General features: G+C 40.6%; 1 protein-coding gene across 1 annotated transcript; it reads left to right on the plus strand.

The window, feature by feature from the left end:
- The first annotated feature begins 23 nt into the window (after positions 1-23).
- LOC121510206 (casein kinase II subunit alpha'-like) lies at positions 24-27,517 on the plus strand. Its single transcript, XM_041788162.1, has 13 exons — positions 24-319; positions 11,196-11,575; positions 11,794-11,905; positions 14,894-14,995; positions 15,109-15,159; positions 15,246-15,305; positions 18,329-18,412; positions 19,470-19,580; positions 19,658-19,759; positions 24,844-24,944; positions 25,341-25,489; positions 26,921-27,008; positions 27,087-27,517. Exons 2-12 carry the CDS (start codon positions 11,469-11,471, stop codon positions 26,992-26,994), a joined length of 1,053 nt encoding a protein of 350 aa, XP_041644096.1. The 5' UTR covers positions 24-319; positions 11,196-11,468; the 3' UTR covers positions 26,995-27,008; positions 27,087-27,517.
- Positions 27,518-27,764: the final 247 nt, after the last annotated feature.

A 27,764-nucleotide genomic window follows, 5' to 3' on the forward strand; every position in this document is an offset into this window, starting at 1 on the left:
CGTTTGTTGCTGGTTTGTTTTCAGGTCACCGAGCCTCTCTTTCACTTCCGGGTGATGTTGACTGCAAAGCGGCAGAGACCGCCCTGCTCCGCTAACGATTCTCACCACCACCCAAAGATTGCATTATTCGGTCATTTTTACAGCTAATATCCCCGCCAGAGTCGGTCTGTTACACACTGGTGCTGTCTCATCGCTGTAAAGACAGAAACGTCCCACCAATGAGCTGCTGGCTTGGAGCTAACGGGCTAGCACGGAGCTAACAGGCTAACGGGTTCATGTCGGGCGGAGCTGCTGTGAGCTCGGAGATTTCTACGACGAGGTTAGTTAGCCGCTAACTTTAGCACATTTATTGATTTGATAGCCCGCAGATATGCGCACTGAGATGCAGTCTGCTGCTTGTAAATGATAATTAGAGAAATAAACGTCAAATATGTGAGCTAGGCTGTGTCGTTTAGCTGCGGCGGAGGCTCAGATTTGATGATTTATGTTTTGCTAAGTAAGCCTCTTCGCCGCAGCTAGCTACTGCAGTTTAATTACCGCAGATTCAGCTAGTTATCCCAATTCAGCTCAAATGTCTGAATTAATCTCGGGTTATATAAAGGATTAATATTAAACTGTGTGAGTAATGGCTGTGAGTCTGGGGGGAAGGCCCGGAGAGCCCGTGTCGTGACGATCTTCACAAACAGAGACGTTTCTGTCCAGGTTGTCAGGAATAATCGACTGTTCGGCTCTTTGTGGTTTGATGTGTTTTTATAACCTATTTAACTTGAATGATCGATAACACTGGGGGAGAATAAAGCTTACATAAGGCAGATGTTCCTTCGTTTTCCCAGCAGAGGCTGAGCAGAGACAGAAAGCTGTGTCCGAATTGCGCAAAGATGTTGGCAACGTTTCCGTCCATAAATAATCAGATTTTTCAGCTTCGGTGAGACTCTGGTAGAAATAAAACTGCACCGATGCCGTCAAGAAAAACAGAAGTCCTATTTAGACTGTACAGGGTAATTCTCCGCTGGTTTTGCAGGGTCTGCAGGTAAACTCCTGCATTCAGTCTGACTCTCTGTTAGACTGAGAAGGTTCAGTATTCAGTGGATTTCACTAAAACACCAGACTACTCCTGAATACTAAAGTATAAATGCTGGGAATACTTTGGTGCTGAAACTAGGGATGCACGATGTCGGATTACTGCGGATATCATATATGCTAATATTTCTCATTGTAACCGGTGTAGCTCCATTAATCTGTTTGTAATGTGATGGCAGGCTTTGCAATTATATAACTGCATAAGGGCTGCAATTATTTTAGCCTTCAACGGTACTGTACAGCAGGGGTTCTCAACCTTGGGGTAGGGACCCCATTGGGGGTCACAAGACACTATGACGGGGTCACCAGATACCCTACAAAACTAAGAATATTTTTTAAATTACATTGTTGCCACTTTAACAAAATTTTACCAAATTTTCACTCTTTTTATCACTTTTTAACTCCAAATTTGGCAACTTTAGTGCATTTTTGCCACTTAAAACCCATTTGTGACAATTTTATACCCTTTCCACTAGGGGTGCACCAATTGCAATTTTCTGGCCGATCACCAATCTTTAAAAAGCCTGACCTGCCGATTCCGATTTTTTTATAACTGACAGCATACACCTTCAATGTTCCAGTCTTATTTTATTGAAAACCATCGAACAATACCCGTGAAACAATACAAACTTGTTGTTTTAACTAGGGGTGGATAAAAATATCGATAAATCGATGCATTGCAGTATTTCCCCCTTCAATTCAATACTGATTCAGCAAATCCTCTGAATTGATTCACCTCCTGGCCAATGGGGGTCGCTGTGCGTGTGATTTGTGTTGTATAGACGGAGGCCGCACTCGACCAAACAACAACCAACCATAACCGTGTTACGTGAGGTTTATCACAATACCCAACAGGACAGAAATATTATTAAAGTTTACATGCCCTTTACTTTTTCAGTGTTTATACAGAACCGGCATGTTTTTTACTTTTTTACTCCTTATGCACAAATAAGTTATTATTGTGCACATTTTTTAATTTTTCAAAATTTTATTGCTAAAACGTGTGAGGTGACTTACCCCATATGTTCACATGGGCATGAAAATAATTATTAAAAATTTTCAACAGGTCATTTGTCTATTTCTGCTTCTTACTGAATCAACATCAAAGCATTTAAATCAATATCAAATTGACATCGAATTGAATCGCAACCTAAAGAATCAAAGTCAAATTGAACCGTGTGGTTCTTAGCAATGCCCAGCCCTAGTTTTAACTGCACATGAGGTAGTTCTCTCGAATATGAATGAAAAGATGAGAGCATTGCTGTCCAAACTACTAAATTATATCAGTTCCTTTAGTCCTTCATTTTTACATTTTAGTAGGTAGAGGTAGATAAGACCGGTTTCATATGTGAGTATCGGCCGATCGCCGATCCCCCAAAATTAAGGAAATTGTTGCTGATCTGTTGGTGCACCCCTACTTTCCACCACGTTTCTAAACCAGTTCTTGCTGCTTTCTGCCTATTGTTGACTCATTATTGCCACTATTAACCACTTTTTTCCCATTTTAACAACCATTATCCCATTTTTGCCAGTTTATATGAATTTTTCATCCAAGTCCACCTAATTTCCCCCCAGTATTTTTGACTTTAAAGCCACTTTTTACTCCCCTTTTACTACTTTTTGTACCCATTTTTGCCAGTTGAATCCATTTTTGGTTATTTTTTGCCACTTTTATCTAATTTTTGCCGCTTTTAACCCATTTATGTTCTTTAAAAATCCAATTTCAACACCTTTTCCATCATCTTTGGCCATTATTAGCCTAACTAATTCAAGCAATTGTTCACCCATTTTAAATATGTTTTTAATAGGGATGTATGATATTAGATTTTTGCAGATATATAGTATGCTGATATTTAAAAATTCATTTTAGCTGATACTGATATCGATACCAATGTTTAAATATGTTCTTCAGACAAGAAATTTCAGTCTTTTTGGACACTTTAAGGTTTAAGGATGACCAAGAAAACATTTTTTGTCCTTAAAAAACTCATTAAAGTCTAAAGAATGAGGCTAAATAAAGAAAAAGACCTCACCTGACATAGGTCTGTTGGTTCAGCCTAAAACTCCACTAATTTGTTAGGATATATGGACAAAATTTACAGTTGATATATGCTGAAATACACGGGCAAAATATTGGATGTAAATATTGGCAGAAATTTTGATATCTGCCGATACCAATATCAGACCAATAATATCATGCATCCCATGCATATCATGCAGTTTTTAACAAAAGTAATTTTCATTTTAAGAAGGCTATTTACTACACAATTGAATAAATAAAGACACTTGTTTCTTTCATAAGCGTGGTAATTATTCAGGTCAAATATAAAGTATGGATATGGACCATGGTTTTGCTGACCTCCATGGCCCCGGGTTTGGCCGGGTCCCAGAAACGTCCCCTTTTATCCCTCCTTATGAGCAGCCTTGTCTCCTCATGACTATTTTAGGATGTTCCTGACTGTTCATCCACCTCCAGGTCCAGTGGGGGTCCCCGGTCTCGGGCACCTTTATTTTGGGTGTCGCGGGCTGAAAAGGTTGAGAACCTCTGCTGTAAAGGTTTACTGAAATGTCTGCAGAAAGGCCTGGAAGTTTATAACAGAGCCACTATTGACCAGTATAGAAGTATGCTGATTTTCACAAAAGGAGAAACTTTAAATGTTTGTAAATATGAAGTTATTTTGAAAACAGTACTGCAGACACTTCAGGTTTTGTGTTTTTTATGCTGCTTTATATTTGTATGTGTTGAGAAATCCTCGTTTCTAAAATATCATTATTCTCTGTATTTTCATTGATACCCACGCAGGTAGACTCATGATACCATTTATAGTTTAAATAACAATATTGTCCAATATAATCCCGATCGCTCACTTTGACCCAATCATACAAAATAAGAGAGTTTCTCTTTCAGTCATAAATTTAGTTTCCCATCATCATAAAAACAAGGTAGTACTGATTAAAGTGTTTTACTGTGCCACATGTAGGTTTGTCCATAGGGTTTGTCATGAACATCTATTCTAATTTGACCATAAAGTATTATTTTTTCTATCCTATTGTTCTAAGATGTTTATTATTATGCATCATCATGTATATGTTTTTTTCAGATTTTTATTTTTATTGCAGTTTTTAGTGTTGAAGAAAGTTCAAGCTTAATAAGAGTGTCTAATGCAGATGTTGTAAATTCAAAGAGTAATCATGTTAAATAATCTTGTTCTTGGTGCCAGTCAAAATAACTGTGAATATGATTTTGCTATAATCAGGCAGTCCTACGGTGTAGGGACACCTTTTTGGACCAAACTGTTAAGATACTGGACTTTGAGTACGGGGCAGACTAGGGCTGGGCAATTAATCAAAAATTAGATTAAATCACAATATGGCCTGCTGCAATTTTCAAATGGAAAAGGTGCGTTTCACACATCCATCTGGGAAAGCTTCAATAGCAAACGTTTGAGAAAAGGCAGAGGCTTTGAAAAACCCTCGGAGTGTGATTGGATGAACGTTCTGTCTGTCACATCTGTACAGGCCAATCAGAGCAACAAAGCATGTGACGTAGCCGCTGGCAAACTGCACAGCTACTGAGGAATAACGCCAGCTTTGTAAGATGGATTCGCCAGTGAGAAACACGGAAACGGGCGTATTCATCTGCTCTAAGGGCTGGGTGATTGATTACAATCTCAATTTTACCACCATTCTTTTGCATTTGCAGATTTAAGCCCCCTTCCCCACATGTGGTTATCAAAAGCACAACTACTGAGTTGAAGAGCAACATCTATGTTGTTTATCTCTATCTTCAGCAACAACCTGTTGACAGCACATTAAATATTTAAATATTTGACATCTGGAGGTCTCCTCACAGATGTTTTAAGCACCAGATATTTTCTGTCTTTCTGTATTCACCATGATATAATTATGATTTTGTAGTGTTTTTTTTTTGTTTGTTTCTTTTAAATCTAGTTTAATGTTCATCTGACAGATTTTTAAAAAGTAAATTTATTTTAAAATACAGACTACAAGCAGAGTTCATACAGCTGTGGCTCTTTACTAGTCTGTTCAGATGAACTAATATATGAGGAGGACTTCAGCTTTGTTTGTAGTTGATGAGAATAATAAAATGGGTTTATTTAAACCTAACCCACACTGGGATTAAGTTCTGTGATGCATGGTTATGAAACGAAGAGCTGACCTTATTTACTGTAACAGAAATCTTGATTTTTATTCTTAAAGGGGTCAGGCACGGACACGGAGTGCTGAAGGTGTACGCCTGCCTGCTCCACACTGACCCAGGGATTCACCACGCTATGAAATAATCCTGGAACATTACCAGACAGAGACGTTTTAAAGCTAAATGCAAAGCTGGACCTACACTCCAGACATGGCTGCTGCGCTGTGTCACTCCGCCCAGTGGTTTGCTCAAGAAATAGTCCCCAGTATCTGCTTCATGTGTCGTTATGTTACATAACTGTACGTTATTATTTCATAGCGTGGTGAATGTGCAGGTCACAACTTGTCCACGAGAGCATTTAGGAGTTGTTGGATTGTGTATTTGATGAGTTTGATGAGGGAAAGTCGGAATACCGTCTGCTAACATTGAGTTGGAACAGCAGGTCCGAACTCGGCAGCGCCGATCTAAAAACAGCTTACACTGACAACTGAAGGTAACGAACCTCTTACTAAGACTATAGGAATTATGGCAATGAGCGAATTTGCCAAAATGTTGAAGTATCCCTTTAAGCCTTGTGTGGAGAGGTGGAGGGGCTTGTTAGTAAATGAAAGAGTAGAATAAAATCTTCTGCCTGCCTCTCTCAGTGATGCATGGTCATGAAATGAAGACTACGGTGGGTCTGGTCTCCCTCAGCTGTTTGAGTCTCTTCAGACCGTCAGTATATTTTGCAAACTTTGTGCAGATTGTCCAGATAAACAGGTCCTTATGCCCTGATGGTTTAGAAGAGCCTGAAGCAGTTCCATGAGCTCTTTTTTAAGGATGTAATCTTAAGTTTCAGTTTCATTTTCAGCCATGAATCTGCTCTATCAGGAAGAGAGAACGGAGGTCTGCTCAAATAGAAAGCCATTATTGTGATTTCTCTGCTTCACAATCTGAGGTTATCCTGTAATTCACCCCAAATAGCATGGAAGCTCACTAGCCTTAGCAGCTACAGGACAGCTGTCCTCGTCCTCTGCTCATGTCAGTGCTGAAAAAGTCTCAAACATTAACGCAAGTCCTTCAAACATGAGTCCGCATTCAAATCTGAACAGGAGTTATTGAGTTACCTTAAATAAAATCATCACGTGTTCATAATTAAGTCTGTTATACAATTAATATTTTAAATAGGGGTGCACTAATTGCAATACTTTGGCCGATACTGATTTTATTTTATCACTGATAGCATAAACCTTCAATGTTCCAGTCTTATTTTATTGAAAAACATTGAACAATCCCCGTGAAACAATACAAACTTGTTGTTTTAACTGCACATGAGGTAGTTCTCTCAAATATAAATGTAAAGTTTAGAGCATTGCTATCCGAACTACTAAATTATATCAGTTCCTTTAGTCTTACATTTTCACATTTTAGTAGGTAGAGGTAGATAAGATCGGTTTCATACGCAAGTATCAGCCGATCCCCCAAAATTAAGGAAATCATCGCCAATCGATCGGTGCACCCCTAATTTTAAATCATCTTTAATCTCAGAATGTCTGTACTTCAACATGATTAACTACATCTCTCCATTTTAAAATGACTATTTTTAAAATCTAAAACTATTTTTGTTCCATTTTTTTAATTTTATACTGTCTTCAAGTAAGGGTCATTGACTTTATGTTTGGATACAGGCCTGCTTTTATTTTGAAAGAACATAAGAAATGTTGGAGTAAGGAGTTTAACAGATAAATTATTCTGGATCTTAAAGGGGATCAGGGAACTGTAGTAAATGTTTGGTTTCTAGCTTAGCCACTGAGTTTTCACCAGAATCTTAAGTTTTGGTATCAGTATCTATGAAGAGTCCAAGTGAATGTTCTGGAGCCCGTTGTGGTTCTGAGTTCTTCTGATGAATTTTCAGTTCTGTCTCTTTTACAGCTAACATGAACGATTCATGAATCTAAAAGTGGGTGTCTAGTGTGAAAATGTGGACCAGGTTTGTTCTTTTTGTGTGGTCTGGTTGGGCATTTCTATTTCTGAAAGAGGATTTTTAACAGTCCGTGGGCAGAGTCTTTCTTCCTCATCCTCGTCTGAAAGCAGAGATTTTAGTTTTGGATGAAATGAAGAGAGCTGGCTTTCACAGAGATATAAAATAAGAACCAGTGCAGACCGTTAAATGTCTGCAGGCCCAGTTAACAGTCTCTGTGTTGATCTAGTTTAAGTTCAGTGGTTTTTCAGGTTGACCTGGTCTCACACATCCTGTGGAGCAAAGGAGTGAAACCAACGTTTTCCAAAACCAAAATGGCCCCGTGAATCTGAAACTGGCTCTGAAACACCCCGTGGATCCTCCATGTTTGACCTGAACACAGAAAAGAGATTTAAACGTGTCGTCATCTCTGAAGAGGCCTTGAGCTCATGCTCTAGTTTTTTTGCCCAAGGCCAACCTGGCATTAAGTCAAAATCTCAGAGCACACCCTAATCTAATACACGATAAACAGGCTCTTTTAAACTTGTTATAGCATCTGCAGTTATTCTGTATTTTATAATGATGTGATAATATTAATACCAAGACACACAAGCTCAAAGCTCAGCAGCGTGCCTTACCACTCAGTTTGAGAACCACCAGCGTAACACCAGCACCTTTTAACCCTCTGGTGTCCTACAGATTACTGCCTCATTTTCCTCCTAGTGTGCAGAAATGCACAGGGGAGTTATTACTGTAAATAAAACAGTTATATTAGTTTATTTTTAATCGTTTAATTTTGTACTTGTTTTATCACCTTGTGCCATTAACAAAAATACCAAATACTCAATAACTGTCATATCTTTTAACCCTTTAATTGCCATGTTTGTAATGTAAACAAACACAATTTTTGATGAAAAAACACACAAATTGATTATTCTGCAGATACTACACTGAAAGTGAATAACGTATTCATGGCTGACTGCAGCCTGGCATATGTCATTGATTAGTAGCATCATTGGTTAAAATGCATTATTAGTTTTTCTGTGAGGTCAGTTTTTCTAAAATACTCACGTTTTTCACCCTTCTGCACAAAAAATGCACACCTTTAAATCATGCTATAAATATCATACATTTAAAATTGTTTTACCGTTATTGAATTATATTTTTCTGATTTAAGGTCAGCCCTAACCATAAATGTCAAATACTCATTCATTTTAATTTTTTAACCCTTTAAATGCCATGTTTCATTGATGATGTCACTGCATTTTTAGATGTAAAATACACAAAACATGATTTTTTTTTTTTGCAGGTTACTACATGAAAATGAGAGAACTTATTTTCTGATGATTGCACAGACACACTCACAGACTCACACACTGATCTGCACTGAAACAAAACCTCAGAGAGTGAGAGAGAAGGGGAGCAGAGGGCAGTATAACACTGAAATCTGGTGGAGAAAACATGGATTTTGGTCCAGGTGCAAATGTAAAGCCCCAACTCTCAAATGAAGCCCAGAAACCAGAAGATGCATGATTCATGCTTTAATGGTGCATGGATCTAAAGACAGCAGGGATATTAACGCTATAAAAAAGGTTTACTTTATTTCTGTTGGCCTGATTGTTGTGGCTGGGACAGAATTTGGTAATTGTGCAAAAATGAACAAAAAATACAAAACATGATAACTGTGAAAGAGGACAAAGTTTTTTTTTTTTTGTTTTGGTTTTTTTTAGATTTATTTTAGGGCTTTTTCCAAGAGGGTCTGGCTGCAGCCCTGGAGCAAACCTCTACGCTGGGGCGTTCGGCTGGAGGCCTCTACGGTGGGGCAAAATCTCTTCGCTGGGGCGTGATGTACATTGCCCAAGCCTACGCTGGGGCGTGCAACGTGTTGTCTATTGTTAGCATGACTACACTGCTGTGCTTATGACACAATAGCAAAGCTGCACACAATAGCATGTGCAGCAGCACACCCCGAGCCCTAGGCTGGGCCCTGCAGTAGCAGACTCCGACCCATACGCTGGGACTGCGCTATTAAAACCCGACTGCTTTGGTTTAGGCACTTAAATCCGACTGGTTAGGTTTAGGCATTAAAACCTGACTGGTTAGATTAGGGTCAGCCTGTTGGCAAGCGGATAGAGCTGAAATTTCGTCACGGGTAATATACATCACGCCCCAGCATAGAGGTCCATGGCTTGGGCAATGTGCGTCACGCCCCAGCGCAGAGGTTTTGCCCCACCGTAGAGGTCTCCAGCCGAACGCCCCAGTGTAGAGGTTTGCTCGAGGGCTGCAGCCAGATGCCTCTCGCATTTTCATGCCTCTATTTGATAGAGGAAGGACAGTGGATAGATTTGGAAACAGGGAAGTGGGGGAGAGACATGCGGTAAAGGGCCACAGGCCGGATTTGAACCCAGGCCGCCCGCATACATGGGTAGCGCCTTAAACCACTTGACCATCTGTGCTCCCCAGGACAGAGTTTTAAAAAAAATATCAACTAAGTGTGCATTTTTGGCACAAGGATACCAGAGGGTTAAAGTGGGAAACAGACTGTTGAGAAGCCTTTATGATTTATTTTAACCAGCTTTGCAAAATCAAAAACAGTTTAAATGAAGTTTATTCTGGAGCAGTGATACTCAACGTGTGGCTCTGGAGCCACATGTGGCTTTTTTATGTCTCAATTAGAAATATTACTCCCCCAGAAAACCTTAAAGAAGGGAAACTTTGACCTCAGGAATTATCCATTGCAAGTCAAATTAAAACGTTTGTTTCCCACATTTACACAGTTGTCTCTAATTGTCAGCCTTCATTTTTGTCTATATATATTTCCATTGACTGGATTTACAATTTTTTTAACCACATTTTGTCCTTTTTTGCCACTTTTAATCCATTTTCACTGCTTTAAACTTGCTTTTGCCACTTCTACACCATCCTTTAGCCCCCATACCCTACTTTTTGCTATTTTGACATTTTCTGCCCGTTGAAGCTGCCTTTGCCATTAAGTGCCACTCTTTTCCCCATTTTTGCCACTCTTTGCTGCGTTTTTCTACCGTTTTGCTTGTCAAGTCACTTTTACACTGATTGTATGCCATGTTTTTGCTTTTTTTTTTTTTTTTTTTTACCATTTTTGCCACCTGTAACTCGTTTTTAGTAACTTCTTGCCCATTTTTGCCACTTGCTGCCCTTTTTGCCAGTTTTTCTCTCCATATTTACACTTCATACCCAGTTTTTGCTATTCTATACATACTTTGCCCCTTTTTAACCGTTTTTTGCCACCTTTAACTGATTTTTAATGCCACTTTAACCCTTTCTTGCCCCTTCTCATCACGTAGATTGTGGCTCTTGTAGAGGCGTTTTTCAACAGTTTGGCTCTTTGGTTGAGCAGGGTTGTATAACGCTGTTCTAGAGTCATGTTAACCCACAGTTATACTTTTTTTTATTTTATTGTTTACCATTAATTGCTCCTGAAGTATCTGCTGGATAGATAGATGTACTGTATTTGGTTTGTTGGTTGTTTTCAGTAGATTTGTGGGTTCCATTAAAGGTGGATAAACTTCTGGAATGATATATTTCTGCCTCTCAATTCGTGCCTCACATGCAGCCTGAACTGTCGTGGGTTGGACTGGTCATACAAACAGATCCACTCCGCTTCTCCATGCCAAACAAAAGGTTTGAAAATGTCAGGCTCAAATTTATCAGTCATTTCCAGTTCAGTGTTGGACTGTCATGGCCGCTGCTGCTCTGCGTCTCTGTAGCCTGTAGATCTGGAGAGACAGGTTTCACCCTCGATGAGGAATCTCATGGCGTTTCAATCAACAAGATCTTGTCACACCCCTCGCTGATGTTAAACTGATGCATCCCCCTTTATGAATACCAGTTACATCTGCACAAAGACAACAAAAACCAGGAATCAAACACTATTACTGAAATATTTCCCATTCATACTGATACTGTATGAAACCGTTAATGAGGAGAGCAGCCGGCAGATTCATCTGTAAATTAATGTTCTCTCCTGTCGCCCTACAGCTGGCGGCTCTTCACCCTATCCTGTCCGTCAACTTCCTGCTCAGGGGCTTCACACACTCGGTCATCGTTGCTCTGTCCGTCTGCTCTGCAGCTGCGTCGGACCGGCCTGACGCCTGCCAACACAGGGCACAGCCAGTCAAAACTCATGCTAACAACAGCTCCTGGATCTTAAAGACACACCTTCAGGAGAGTCGCTGTGCTGCCTTCACATATCGAGCCCACAAGTGTTCAGACGGAGGAGGCGGTCCTCGAAACGGAGCCGCAAAGCTAGCGATGCCCGGATCCACGCCGGCCAGCAGCAAGGCTCGGGTGTACACCGACGTCAACACACAGAAGAACAGAGAGTACTGGGATTATGACGCACACGTGCCAAACTGGAGGTATGCACGGTCCTTCCTCTCTGCAGGGTTGATTCTCAGAAAAGAACGCCAGTCTTCGAAGCACCAAAAGCTAAAGAACTTTCTTTTTCCCCACATGAATGTTTTCAGTTATTGATTCATATTTAAACTCCATCCGACCATAGGCACTGATGGTTTGTTCATGTTTTCAATATCGCTGTCTTGTGTTTAATTTCTGCTCCCTGTTTTCTTCTTCTTAGCAATCAGGACAACTATCAGCTGGTCCGTAAGCTGGGCAGGGGGAAATACAGCGAGGTGTTTGAGGCCATAAATGTGACCAACAATGAGAAAGTGGTGGTGAAAATCCTGAAGGTGAGCCTCTGTCTGATTATGTAATTGTTCCTGACTAGGGATGCACAGACACCAAAATCAGGGGCTAATACCAGGCCTTAGTACTGGTACTCATGAAACATTAGATACTGAAGTCTGTATCACTTTAAAGCATGTTAGCATGATGTTAGCATGATGTTAGGGGCCCATATACAGAGGCTGGAGTCCTCTATGTACTGGTGGTTTAATTCCCGGTCCCAGCTCTGTCTCATGTCTCAGTCATCAAGTTTACTTTATAGGCACGAACAAATCACTTATTACCAAAACAGTGTACAACATGTTGAAATGGCTTTACATTAGATAACTCCCCCTTCCCATGTTTCCTGTCTCTTCACCTGTCCCATCGAAAAAAAGGCAAAGTACATATTAACATATATATTAGCTTAACCCTTTAAAGCCTTAAACCTCAAATAAGAGCCAGAAAAGTCTCTTTTTTTGGAACTGGAATTTAACGGTCTACCAAGTTCCAAAGACGAAAAATTTTGGCCTTATTGTCATCAGTATATATTGGCCTATATCATTAGTAAATATTGGCCTGTATCATCAGTAATATTAGCCTATATCATCAGTAATATTGGCCTGTATCATCAGTAAATATTGGCCTGAATCATCAGTAAATAATGGCCTTTATCATCAGTAATATTGGCCTGTATCATCAGTAAATATTGGCCTGTATCATCAGTAAATAATGGCCTTTATCATCAGTAATATTGGCCTGTATCATCAGTAAATATTGGCCTGTATCATCAGTAAATAATGGCCTTTATCATCAGTAATATTGGCCTGTATCATCAGTAAATATTGGCCTTTAATCATCAGTAAATAATGGCCTTTATCATCAGTAATATTGGCCTGCATCATCGGTAAATATTGGCCTGTATCATCAGTAAATATTGGCCTGTATCATCAGTAAATATTGGCCTTTAACATCAGTAATATTGGCCTGTATCATCAGTAAATATTGGCCTGTATCATCAGTAAATATTGGCCTTTAACATCAGTAATATTGGCCTGTATCATCAGTAAATATTGGCCTGTATCATCAGTAAATATTGGCCTGTATCATCAGTAATATTGGCCTGTATCATCAGTAAATATTGGCCTTTAACATCAGTAATATTGGCCTGTATCATCAGTAAATATTGGCCTATATCATCAGTAAATATTGGCCTATATCATCAGTAAATATTGGCCTATATCATCAGTAAATATTGGCCTTAATCATCAGTAAATATTGGCCTTTAATCATCAGTAAATATTGGCCTTTATCATCAGTAATATTGGCCTGTATCATCAGTAAATATTGGCCAATATCATCAGTAAATATTGGCCTTAATCATCAGTAAATATTGGCCTTAATCATCAGTAAATATTGGCCTTTAACATCAGTAAATATTGGCCTTTAATCATCAGTAAATATTGGCCTTTATCATCAGTAATATTGGCCAATATCATCAGTAAATATTGGCCTGTATCATCAGTAATATTGGCCTGTATCATCAGTAAATATTGGCCTGAATCATCATTAAATAATGGCCTTTATCATCAGTAATATTGGCCTGTATCATCAGTAAATATTGGCCTGTATCATCAGTAAATATTGGCCTGTATCATCAGTAAATATTGGCCTGTATCATCAGTAAATATTGGCCTGTATCATCAGTAAATATTGGCCTGTATCATCAGTAAATATTGGCCTGTATCATCAGTAAATATTGGCCTGTATCATCAGTAAATATTGGCCTGTATCATCAGTAATATTGGCCTGTATCATCAGTAAATATTGGCCTTTATCATCAGTAAATATTGGCCTGTATCATCAGTAAATATTGGCCTTTATCATCAGTAAATATTGGCCTTAATCATCAGTAAATATTGGCCTTTATCATCAGTAAATATTGGCCTTTATCATCAGTAATATTGGCCTATATCATCAGAAAATATTGGCCTATATCATCAGTAAATATTGGCCTTTAACATCAGTAATATTGGCCTGTATCATCAGTAAATATTGGCCTTTAACATCAGTAATATTGGCCTGTATCATCAGTAAATATTGGCCTTTAACATCAGTAATATTGGCCTTAATCATCAGTAAATATTGGCCTATATCATCAGTAAATATTGGCCTTTATCATCAGTAAATATTGGCCTTAATCATCAGTAAATATTGGCCTTTAATCATCAGTAAATATTGGCCTTTATCATCAGTAATATTGGCCTGTATCATCAGTAAATATTGGCCTTTATCATCAGTAAATATTGGCCTTTAATCATCAGTAAATATTGGCCTTTAATCATCAGTAAATATTGGCCTTTATCATCAGTAATATTGGCCTTTATCATCAGTAAATATTGGCCTGTATCATCAGTAAATATTGGCCTTTATCATCAGTAATATTGGCCTTTATCATCAGTAAATATTGGCCTTTATCATCAGTAAATATTGGCCTATATCATCAGTAAATATTGGCCTTAATCATCAGTAAATATTGGCCTTTAACATCAGTAAATATTGGCCTTTAATCATCAGTAAATATTGGCCTTTAATCATCAGTAAATATTGGCCTTTATCATCAGTAATATTGGCCTTTATCATCAGTAAATATTGGCCTGTATCATTAGTAAATTTTGGCCTTTATCTGCTGTTTTTGAGTTATATTCAGGACTAACAGACCTACATCAGCTCAAGTCATAGTCGTTGTTCATCCCTGAATTTTAGAGTGTTTAAAGAAATTGAAGTTTAGGTCTTAACTACAGTAGTATATCAGACATCGTTAGAGATAATGATATTGAAATGCATCTCTAAACGATGCGATCAATCCCATCAAGTCCATGAATAACAGGGACTCATCTTCCTCAAACGGAGCGATCAGTTCTCAACAACGCTCCTGTTTATCAAGGTTTTGGGGTTTTGCCTCAGATTCTGCTTCCAGCTCTCCTGATGTCTCTTTATTTTTAAATTCCCAGCCAGTGAAGAAGAAGAAGATCAAACGTGAAATCAAAATTCTTGAGAACCTGCGTGGAGGAACCAACATCATCCGCCTGGTGGACACTGTCAAAGACCCTGTGGTGAGTCCGCCGTCTGCTGTTTCTGGTCATAGAGAACGTACGACGCTCTGTGAGCGTGCTCATGTTTATGATATTCTCCTCAGTAAAGCCTCGTTTGTCTTCTTCTCTTCCAGTCCAGAACTCCAGCGCTCGTCTTTGAGTGCATCAATAACACAGATTTTAAGGTACTCAGACATGCTGTTAATATCCATGACCAGTAATCGGCATGTAGAGGACTTCTGTGCTTGAATGTCTCTGTGTGCTTTTACAGGAGCTTTACCAGAAGCTGACAGACTATGATATCCGTTACTACATGTATGAGCTTCTCAAGGTAAAAACATCTCATGGCCAGTTATTTTCTTATTTAATCTCATGCTCAGGTACTGGTGGGTTGTTGTTTACTAGAAGGAAACATAGATGAGAAGTGTAAATGTAGTTGAGCTGGGGATACACTGATCCACTCCTGACTTGAATTTCACTCTGGATCTGCAGGGATGGCATGTTTCTGTAGGCCCACCTGGTAGTTAGCATCTCCTTGACTCCATCAATAAAAAGCCTCCCTCTCCTGTGGGTTTTTGGATTATTGATTAAAATAAACTGTTAAAAACAAAGAAAAAAGGTTTTGACACTTGGTTTGTTCATCAAGATAATATTCACAACTGAACATTCTTTCAAAAACCCCTAGACTTTGAGACAAGGGATTCAGGTGTGCTAAAGGGTATGGGTCATTAACAGCAGATACCCCGCGCCCAGGTATCTGATTGGTCTATTTTATTCCACCTATCAGAGTCTGGGTCTCAGTGACAGACTAAGAAAGTAAACTCAGACATCTCTCCATCCACAAACGTTTTCCTCCTGGAGGATTCTGAGGCGTTCCTGGGCCAGAGTGATAAGGCCTAAAATGTACAATTATTATGTAATATATCTTAGTATCACAACAGTAAAGGAGATAACAGATTTCTACGTGCACTCATGTTTCTCTCCCTATACCTTCACAATAAAAGCACGCCAGAGTATAATAACTACAGACTTTGATTGTGAAGAACTTGACAGAAATAGAGTGTTGAACTTCAGCAATGGTACGCAGCTACAGAGTTTACAGCTGCTTATCTGACCTCTTTAACCTCAGCCTGCTTCTCTGAACCATCGTGGACCTAGGGAGACGAGAGCTAAAACACCTTTAAACAGCTGTTGAAGCTGTTAGCGTGCAGATTACTGCAGACAGGGCTAAAGACAAACCGAGGTGGTTCAATACAGCTCACAGCTTGAGTTTATGCCCCAGACAGGCCAACAGAGACGCTCTGCAGTGCAGGAGCACTCGCTGTATGTTGCTGTTATTACAGACATTGAACCTGGAGAGCAGAGAGCACAGGTTAGACCTGTTCATTGACAGAGAACGGTCAATGTTTGGTTTATCTGCCTACTCTTAAATGTCAGAGTGAAACATGCTGATGACTGGACTCAGCTGTCGTCTGTCACATGTCACCCTGCTACGCTAACAGCAGCATTGGTTTCACCTCATGTCTGAACTACAACATAGCATGCATTCAAACCAGTGAAGTTTCGAAAAACCATTCAGTGGCAGGAATTTTACCAGTGACAGTATGAACACCAGTTTACCACCAACCACTAGGTGGAGTACATAGTTCCTCTGGTGAGCCTGGAATACGTCCACAGGAAGGAGACCAGGGGGCATCCTGGTCCGACATCTGAACCGCTTCAGCTGGCTCCTTTAACACCAAGGAGCAGCAGCTCTACTCCAAAGTCCACCCGGATGTCTGAGCTTTCCCCTCTAAATGTCGTTACACACTGAGTCCATAGAGTTTTTATTTGCCTTCGTGGCAAATACTCGTAGAATATGGCGACTTGTTTCTGTGGCTCTGTCGCTCCTTTAAAACCCCGCTGGATCCATCCTGACAGAGAGCTTCATACAGCACCTGGTCATGCATCATAGTGCTGAGCCAAGATGGAGAGCAGCAGTCTCTGTTATGACCTGTGAGTAGGCTACAAACGTCTGCCTTTATCTGTTATAGTTCCATGGCTGATATCCATATAATACACGTGCCAATCACGGTGTGTAAAGGGAGGTTTTGGTGCGAGAGATGGGGAGGGGTCGGGGAGCTGATCTGAGTCATCAGTTTCCATTTTAACAACTTAGACTGATGCAAAATTTTGCATAGAATCGAACCTGTTCAGAAAATAATTGTGACGGGAAAATTTCATGATTAGAACAATATGAGATCAATTTTCTTTTTTAACACGCGAAAAATTCTGACAATAGAAATCGACACAGTGTGCAAAGGCCTTAAGGCTGAGCCCAGGCACCCTCTGGAGGACTCTCAGTGTGACTGCTTGTAGCTCAGGACTATAGGTGAGGACCGGAACATTGATCCACCTTTAAATCTAAAGCTTTGCCTCTCAGCTCAGCTCCCTCTTCTCCACAACAGTCTGTTACGTCTGCAGTACTGCCAATGCTGCACCAATCCACCTGTCTGTCTTACGTCTATTCTACTTTGAGCAACACCCTGACTTACTTGAAGTCCCTTATTTGGGGCAGAGGCTCACACAGAACTAGGGATGCACAATATTAGATTTTTGCTGATATCCATTATGCCGACATTTAAAGATTCATTTTAGCCGATACCGATATGACACGAATATTTAAATAATTTCTTCAGACAAGAAATTTCAGTCTTTTTGGACACTTTAAGGTTTAAGGATGACAGAGAAAACATTTTTTGTCCATAGAAAACACATTAAAGTTTAAAGAATGAGGATAAATAAAGAAAAAGACCTCACCTGACATAGGTCTGTTGGTTCAGCTTAAAACTCCACTAATTTATTAGTATATATGGACAAAATTTACAGTTGTTATATGCTGAAATACACGGGCAAAATAACGGATGTAAATATCGGCAGAAATTTTAATATCTGCCGATACCGATATTTGCCTTTTTAAGCTAATATCTGCCAATACCGATATCAGACCGATAATATCGTGCATCCCTACACAGAACCACCTGAGAACCGTGGTGTCGGAGGCGCTGACCCTCACGTATCAGCAGATGAAGCCCAGTTGTCTGATCAGTGTTGGAGCTTAAAGTCTTAGGTAGCTTGAATTGAATCGATGATAAAACTTCCATCAAAAACGTTTATAAAAACAAGTCAGACAATTTATGGATCATCCTAAAATGTTCAAGGTCAGAGATGTGAGATGATATGGTTTTCCTCTGCTCTGTGTGAATCAGAAGTTTTGTTACTGGATCTGGTTAAAGATTTAAAAACAGCACAGCTGGTGACCAGGAGATGGAGGGAGCAGAGGCTGATATCTGAAGTGTTGGTTTGTGTTTCCAGGCTCTGGACTACTGTCACAGCATGGGCATCATGCACCGGGATGTGAAGCCGCACAACGTGATGATCGACCACCAGCTCAGAAAGGTGATGGATAGATAAGATTTAGGGCTGGGCAATTAATCGCAAATTAGATTAAATCGCAATATGGCCTGCTGCAAGTTACAAATCACAGAAGGTGCAATATTTTTTTAACCTAACATTTGGGTCAAAATACCAGTTTGAAATGTTTTTCTTTGGAGCAGAAACATTATGCATTACATATCATGCAATCATTTAAGTGGCATATTTTTTTGGAATAGTGTACCGAAAAAAAATTATTTTCTTCATTTTTATATGTTTTCTTATAAGAATTATATAAAATTATAATTCCCTTTAATACAACAGTTCATATCCAGTTTGCAAAATAAGTCAAAATCATCACAATTAGAGATTTTTCAAAATTGTAACACCCTAGTTTAATCTAATATTGTGTCGGCTATAGTTTAGAATGAGATATTGTTTACTTTTGTTGGAAAATATATGAGATAAGGGACTTAAGAAATAATCACGTATTAAATCACAATCGCAATATTTGTAATAACAAAAATCGCAATTAGATTATTTTCCCAAATCGTTCAGCCCTAAAAGAATCAGCAGGAGCTACCCTCCTAAAGATGGAGATCTGCATCCTCAAGGGTTTATATTAAGACTCAAGGAAGAAAGATTCCAAAATGTTAAAATCCCCTTTTCTTCTATCCTGAGTAAATGTTCATGAGAGGTCCTTCTGAGCACAGCGGACCAGCTGCTGGCATTTTTATCTCCACCTCTGGTACACTGATCTGCAGGAAGTGTGTCAGCCATGCTGCTACCATTCTCTAGCTTTTAATGTCCCACCTTTACTGTTCATGGAGCCGTGAGACAATCGGCCAGCGCTGTTTTTATTCAAGCAAAATGTCAGGATGCACCTTAGATTTAGGGTCAGAGAAAGCCTGATTGAACACGCAACGTTTGTAAGGTCAGCTGAATGACAGTCTTTTGGTAGAAGTCTGAGAAAATGAGCTATCCTCCTGCTCCTCTCTCTGTCTGAATGTCGGTAGCTTCCATGCAGTCGTGTTTTATCCCTTTCAGCAGCTTAAAGAGTATTTGTCCTCCTCTGTCTCAGCTGCGTCTCATCGATTGGGGTTTGGCCGAGTTCTACCATCCCGCTCAGGAATACAACGTCAGGGTGGCCTCTCGTTATTTCAAAGGCCCCGAGCTGCTAGTGGACTATCAGGTAAGGACCAGAGAGCGGTTCCCTTTGTTCTAAATCATTTCATGCTGACTGGGACTGACTCTTTGCTCCCTCCTCAGATGTACGACTACAGTCTGGACATGTGGAGTTTAGGCTGCATGTTGGCCAGCATGATCTTTCTGAAGGAACCGTTTTTCCATGGCCAGGACAACTACGACCAGGTACGTGTCTCAGCAGGGTCCCGTTTACATCTGGTGTTAATGTCCTTCACCGATCACAAGCGTGACACTTCATTAAGAGAGATCACAGTCTGCAGAGACAATGACCCCGTTTATATTAGACAGTAACAGACAGTTATCTCCTAGGTGTAAACTAGGGATGTGCACATCTAGACAGTTAAATTTGTTTCTCAGATTGGCCGTCAGTCAGGCTAATTACCTGTATTTTTATAAACACGGGTTTAAATTCCTGTCTAAGACTCTTTTAAACTGTAATGAACCTCCCGCCACTAGAGGCCACTGTAGCTTCAGTCAGCAGCTGCCTTCCCGTCTGAGAGGGCCTCTCTGCAGATCCGGTCCCGGATCCAAGTGCACTTGAGCCCAAAGTCCGGTTCGTTTTGGTAGTGTGAATGCAAACAAACTGCGCCCGGGCCCACATGGGGAGGAGGTCTTGGGCTCGATTCAAGTGGACTCTGGCACAGTTTGGATGAGATGTGAATGCAACCGCGCCCAGATATGGGACCGAGCACCTTATCAGCTTTATGACGTCATCGTAAATCTAAACTTCTTTCCACAGCGCAGCAGTTTGTTCACATTTTTCTTTTTAAAAGGGAGAAAATCATCAGAATCCATTCAATTAACGGTCTGTTGTGACTCACCTTACAGATGAGCACAAGGTGGAGTCAGTGAGAGGAGGTGCAAAGGCATTAAAAGTCTCACCGCTGTATCTGTGCAGCACCGGCCCATTTAATCCTCTGAGCTGTAGTAGCTGTGCAGATATGAAGAGAGAAGTTGCTGGCATCTTAAAAAGTGATTTTAATCCTCCATGGCTGCAGGATGGACTTTTTTGCCAGGTCAAAACAAAAACAATCCTTGCACAGGTCATGACCCCTGTGGTTGCCATGGTAGCTTCTTCTTCTCTCTCCTCCTTGTTGGGGTTGTACACCAGCTACGTGCATACCGCCACCTGCTGTTTCAGACCGAGTAAAAACGCAAGTGGGCCCGGGCACAGTTTGATGTTGCTAGTGTGAAAGCAAGCTGGGGAGGGGGGGAATCACGCTGCGGCGCAGTTCGAAACAACTGAGCTTAATGTGAAAGCGTCCTTAGTAAATCTCTACAGAACTACAGACCGCTACAATAACTTCAGCCTTTCCTGTGATTATGTAGTTGCACAGCCAGACACCCTGATGGCGATGAATGTAATTGTGCAGTGCCCATGTTCAGCTAGCATGTCTGCGTAGCTTCTTGTGGTCATCTGAGTCTTGGTCCAAAGGGGCAGCTGGACCTGACCGAGGGTTCCTGAAGGCATTTTAGCTCTGACAAAGCCTTTTGGAGGAGGGGTGAAACACCTTCACCTAAGTCACGTCTGTTTGTCCCCTTCAGACCAGGGTTTGGATTTCTTCATCTTCAGCTCTCTAGTAGATTCCTGGAGGTTTGGAGCTGTCCATAATTCCCTCCATCTTCACTAGAAGTCTAGCTCTAGCTGGGGACAAAAGCCCCCACTTAAATTTAGCAGAAATGTACACTAGGGCTGAATAATTCTGGACAGATATCAGAGGCTATTTTGATTCCTTATTAATGTGATATGATTTATTGTATAGGAGTGAGTGATCATTTTTATGTCATTATATAAATTCTGAAGAAAAACACTCAAAATACTGAAAGTAGGATTTTTCTAAACTGTTGTAGAAAATTGAGAAGTGTCTGCATGACGTGTGGAGCAGAAGAGCTGTGCTGCACAGACGTGTATTGACCTGCTGTTTGACAGAACTGTAGCTCCCAGTTTGATCTGAATTTTTGATGAACGGTTCAGCTTTGATGTGCTCTAAAGGCGTTTGAAACCCTGAACCTCAAACCTGGATGTAGCGTGGTGGAGGCAGCATCATGCTGCAGTTCATCTGCTCTGTTTCCCACATTTAGGAAATGTTCCTTTAAATGAACAGATCTCAGAGGGATCACAGCATCAGCAGCTTTTTAGTTTTCTTCATTAGAAATAAAGATGGACGTTTTCTTTTCACACAGAAACAGATGTTTAGTTCTGTCCGTCATTAGATCGTCCCTTTATCCTGTTAGACCAGTGGTTTTCAAAGTGTAAGGCGGGCCTCCCCTGGGGGGCGCCAGAGAGCTTCAGGGGAGGCGCGAAACCATAAACCAGAAGAAAGATGATTTTTCTTTGCTAACCTCTGCTGTGCATGGAGCAAAATGGATAAACTTATAGTTACTATAGGGACTATGCTATAGAGCAGTGTTACTCAACCAAAGAGCCACATTGTGGAAAAATACCTTTGCAAGAGCCACAATCTAAGACATGAAAAGAGGCAAAAACAGCTTCAAGTAGCAATAAAAGTAGGTTAAAGGTGGCAAAATGGTCAAAAAGCAGCAAAAAATGGGTGAAAAGAGGCAAAAGTGGAAACATGGTCAGAAAGTAGCAGACATGGGTGACAAAAAAATGAGTGGAAAATGACTTAAATGGGCAAAAATCAGTCAAGAGTGGCAAAAAAATGGTCAAAAATAAAGAGGAAAGAAGTGGTATTTAATGGCAATGGGTAGCTTAAATGGACAAAAAACGGTTAAAAAAAAAGGGCAAAAAATGGAATTAAAGTGGCAAAAATTGGGAGAAAATGTCAAAAAGACGTCGCAAAAATGAGCAAAAAATTGAAAAAAAAAAGTATTTTTAATGATGAAAGGTAGCTTTAATGGGCAAAAAGGTGAAAAAGGGCAATAATGGGATAAAAGTTGAAAAAATGGGGAAAAAGAGGCAAAAAGAAGTTGTAAAATGGCCAAAAAAAATATGAAAAAGCGTTTTTTAATGGCATTATAACTGAATAAGAGGGAAAGGCAGATGTTTCAGGACATTCGTAAACCAAAATATCAAAAATATGCTAATGTTAAGAATGTTTAAAGATTAGGCATAAATGTTTGAAATGTTGTTGTTTGTTTATTTATTTATTTATTATTTATTTCAGTTTGAATCCTTTTTGTGGGTGGGAGTCCGCTGAATGAATAGTGTGTTCTTAGGGGAGGCTCACTGTCACACACTTTGAAAACCCCTGTGTTAGACTTTCCCATCTCCTCCTTTATTATCTCATTTATTTAATTTATGTCTCTGTTGTCTAACATCAGAACGTCACACTGGCAGGAAATGCCCGGGACAGCTCTCTGACTCTTCTTAAAGGTGCTACTGCCCCCTAGTGGTAAATGCTTGTTACTACAGAGTCTGACTAACACGCACAGACTCTCAGATTTGTTGTCTGGTTCCAGTTCCCTGTTTCTCCACAGTCAAAGCCCAGCTCTGGTCCATAAACTGGTTCTAGTGTGAAAGCAGCTCCTTGCTGGAGCAGAGGATAGAGCCCGCTGCATGTTTACGTCTGTGGCCGGGCGGTGTTGGTCTCAGTAACGAGGACGAGCGCTGTTTCTGAAGAGTCGAGCCCAGCGTCTGAGGAGACCGCTAATCTACGGTGAAAATGGACCTAAGCAGAGCAGCAGTAGAACCGGATCTGTCATTTGTGTTGTTATCCCGGCGTTTAGCAGTCGTGTTCCCGAGAAATCAGAGCCACTGTGATGTCAGCGCCAAGTCCAGCCTGGGGAAAAGCAAACGACCTAAGATCAAACCAACTCTTACCCAGATCTAGCTCTGAGGAGTCGGCTCAGTGGAGACAGGAACACTGAGACGTTTACTTTAGTGGTTTGTATTTCCAGCTATCAGAGATGGATGCACAGGTCTTAGCTCAGGCCTTTGAAAGCTGCTGCAGGTCCACATCGAGCCTTTGGGGGTCTAATAAAAATGTCTAATGCTGGTTTCATGGTATGGACCCAGACCCTCGTCTGGGTGAAGTCCTCTCTAATCCTCTCCTGCATTTTCACATAAACCAGTATTACTCAACCAAAGAGCCGAAGTGTTGAAAAATACCTTTGGAAGAGCTAAATCTACGTGAAAAGTGGATATGAAAAATGGGATAACGTGGCAATAAAGATAAGATAAAGGTGTCAAAGATGGTCAAGAAGTGGCAAAAATGGGTGAAAAGGGGAAAAATAGGCATAAAAAGACAATAACTGGTTGAAAAGTGGCAAAAAATCAGGAGAAGAGGTGACTATAATGGGCAGAGAGTTGTAAAAATGGATGATAATTGCCAAAAACAGTGAGTTACAGGTGGCAAAAATGGTCAACATGCAGCAAAATCATTGCACAAAAAAAAGTGAAAAGTGACTAAAATGGGCTAAAAGCTGCAAAATCGTGGCAAAATGGGAAAAAGTGTCATTTAATGGCATAAGGCAGCTTGAATGGGTGATTATTAACAAACAAAATGAGTTACAAGAGGTAAAAATGGTCAAATACAGCAAAAATGTGGCAAAAGATGGAGTGATAAGTGACTGAATTGGGCAAGAAAAGACAAAAGAAGTGGCAAAATCAGCTTAAACAGTAAAAATGTATTAAAAGTTGGCAAAAGAAAGAAAAAAGGATAAAAAATTGCAAATAAGGGCAATGGAAATATACAAATCAAAAATAAAGGTTGACAATAAGTTCGATAATTAAAGCCTGCTGTTACAGTGTGGGAAACAAACTGATTAAAGTGACTTGCAAAAGATAATTTCTCAAATTTTCCCTTTTTAAGGTTTTCTGGGGGAATAATGTTTCAAATTAAGACAGAAAAGAGCCACAAATCCTCACAGAAGACGACACACGCTGAGTATCACTGCCATAACGTGTCCTGTTCCCACACCACAGGCCCATTTTATCCAGGACTCAGACCGGATCCTTTCACACTGTGCCAGGCTGCAGTGAGACCGGACTTTGGGGATCTGTACCCAGGCCCCTAATGTGAAACCACGTTTGAAGAGAAACTGTATGAATCTGGACCTTGAGTCCCGCTCTCTGCCAGAATACACCAGTGGACTTTATTTCAGAGTGTGGTGCTGAGCTCCTCAGCCCGCAGAGGTTCATGAAGACCGTCTAAAACACTGAAGAGACGCCGACGAGGGCAGACCCCTGATCCTGCTGCTGCAGTCTCAAACAGGAAACACACACTGTGGGTTTGGTTCTGGGTTTTAAAGCTCTGGTTGTTGATGGTCACATGTTTGTTTTACAGCTGGTCCGCATCGCTAAGGTCCTGGGCACCGACGAGCTCTTCGGTTACCTGCACAAGTATCACATAGAGCTGGACACTCGCTTTAAAGACCTGCTGGGACAGTGAGTATCCACGTCTGACACGGTGTAGTAGAACAGCTGATCACATGTCAGACTCTTCTGTTGTAGTAGAAACAATACAAGACTGTCAAATCACAGTTAGACAGCAGGGATGCTGATGAGACTGAGCAGTCCAGGACTGAGTACTGAGTCCTGAGACCTGCTCCGATAACAGTGAGTGTACTGACGGATCCTGTTTTAGTACCAGTATGGTATCAGCTGCATGAAAAGCTTTGGTTCAGCCATCAAACATGGCGGCTCCAGCAGATGTGGCGCTGTTTAAAGCTGACAGCAGACAGAGTTCTGTGTTTGTTGGACTAAACGCAGAGTTTCTGGAGCTTGGCTGTGATGGCCACCGTCTCCTGAATGGAGGAGTCAGAGCGTGTGTTGTGTTTGCAGACAAACCCGTAAGCGCTGGGAGCAGTTCATCCAGTCAGAGAACCAACACCTGGTCAGCCCCGAGGCCCTGGACCTGCTGGACAAACTGCTGCGCTACGACCACCAGCAGAGGCTGACGGCGGCCGAGGCCATGCAGCACCCTTACTTCTGTTAGTACCACACTCACGCACACACACTAGGTCTTTAGGTCATGGGTGTCAAACTCAAGGCCCAAGGGCCAAATGCGGCCCACGGTGCAGTTTTACCCGGCCCACGAAATAATTTCATATCTTAATTAGAACTGGCTCACCGAAATGAGGTCTGCAGATTTCCTCCCGTGTAAAAATGTAAATTTAACCTTGAGGATTAAAAAACCCCTGTTAAGTTCTAAAAATCTGAAAAAGTAGAGAGTATAATAATTAGATAAAACGTCAGGAATGAGGGAATGAAATTAATTTGTGTTTTCATTTCATATTTTCATTTTTCATCCCAAGAATTTGACTGAAACTTAGGATTTTGACTTTTTATTTCATATTTGACCTTTTAAATTCATAATTTTGATATTTTCTCTCATACTGTGACCCTAAAACTCCTAACTTTGACTTTCAATCCCATATTTTAACTTTTTAAACTCCTGATCAAGAATTTATCTCATATTTCGACCTTTTAGAGTCACAGTTTTGAGTTTTATCCTCATTTTAAACTTTTGATTTTGTATTTTATCTCATACCTTGACCTTTAAACTCGTGATTTTAAGTGTATATCTCATTTATTTGCCTTTTAAAAACTGTATTTTGACTTTTAATTTTGTATTTTGACCTTTAGGACTTAAAAAGTTGACTTTTCATCTCAGGCTTTAACTCATTTTTGTAGTTACTTAATTTATTCAGCATTTATTTGACAAGGACACACAGTAACATTGATGCTGTGGTATTTAATCATTTTGACTTTTTTTAATTTTAAAATCATTTATCATCACTGTTTAATTTCCCCTATAATTTATCACCTGTGAAAACACGGTTGACAGTTTTTGGTTAATCTTGACCCTGTTAGGCCCTCAGGTTAGACCTAGATTCAGGTTTGACCCCTGCTGTGACTGAGTCTGACACCCCTGCTTTAGATAGTCCCGTTATTAGGGCTGGGAAACACGCCGAGTTTTCAGATTTATCAGTAAACTTTCAGACCATCTACAGGTTAAAGTTATTCATGTCTGAATTATCTACAAATAAAAACCTGTTAAAACCATTTCTGCACATCATACAGGAGCTAGTCTTTGTTATTTTGGTGAAGTCTGCTCTCAAGAATCTGTTTTTCTCTACGGTGTTCTCTACAGGAAGTCTTCTCTTTAAAGCAGGAAACAGAATTCTCCCCAGTGTTTTAAATGAAACTTCAACACATTTAAACTAGAGTTTAAGCTCTGTAAATATAGTTATGTTGTTATCATTTATCATAATTTTGTATTTCTGAATGAATTTCTGCCAGACATGGTTTCATAGATATTCTAATGGTTCCCGTGTCTAGGACCTGGCTATAATCCGACTTTTCTGGCGTCCTGTCGGCGTCTTTAATCCTGACTGCTCTTGTGTTTGTGTGCTGCTCAGATCCTGTGGTGAAGGAACATGCAAACGCCAACACAGACGGCACAAAGGCCATCAGCAGCTCGAACGCTACATGATGAGCAGAGAGCAGGTAACAGAGGGGTAAAGAGGGTCAGCTCTGGACCAGGTCTGCAGGAATACCCATGAATCTGTGTGTTTCCCTCCTCAGGACGATTCTTTGTTACCTCAACGTGTGACCTTTTCGTGGCAGAACTCTCTGCCTCCACATGGACAGCCATACAGGAGCAAGATGTCAGTTTAACACAAACACAGATTATACTCCGTCTCCCTGCAGCCCGGGGATCTGTGCTGCTGGGTCCACGTCACAGATAAACACGATCTGGACTCAGGTCTGACCCCCTCTCCTCCCCTCTCCTCCCCTCCTCCCCCCTCCCTCCTGTTTCTAAAGAGTGAGCAGAGTGACTGTGGTTGGATCGTGTCACGCCGGTGTTGTGCTGTAAAGACGTTTGTCCGTCACTACGACGCTGAGCTGAGCTGAGATCCAGCTCCAGGTTTTAGCTCGGAGCGGCTCGGAGGCTCCGCTCTGCTCTGATAGAACAAAAGCTATATTAAGAGAATAAACCGTTTTTATTTAAAGGACTCAGCCGTGTGCCTCGTCATTGACTCCCAGACCAGGGAGGGAAGCTCTGCATGCTCTCTTTACACCCAGACCCCAGACCACAGACCCTGGTCATATTCTAGTCCAAGCCTCCACTATCAGCAGAAATGTACAACCCTAATCTCCACTCAGGACAAAAACACCACAATTAAAATAAATATTTTCATCATCTTCAGCCCTGAGCAAAAGAACAAAGATTTTAACCCTTTAGATGTCTGTTAAACAAGA

This window comes from Cheilinus undulatus, linkage group 1, assembly GCF_018320785.1.
Source record: "Cheilinus undulatus linkage group 1, ASM1832078v1, whole genome shotgun sequence".
In the NCBI taxonomy this organism is placed as follows: Eukaryota; Metazoa; Chordata; class Actinopteri; order Labriformes; family Labridae; genus Cheilinus; species Cheilinus undulatus.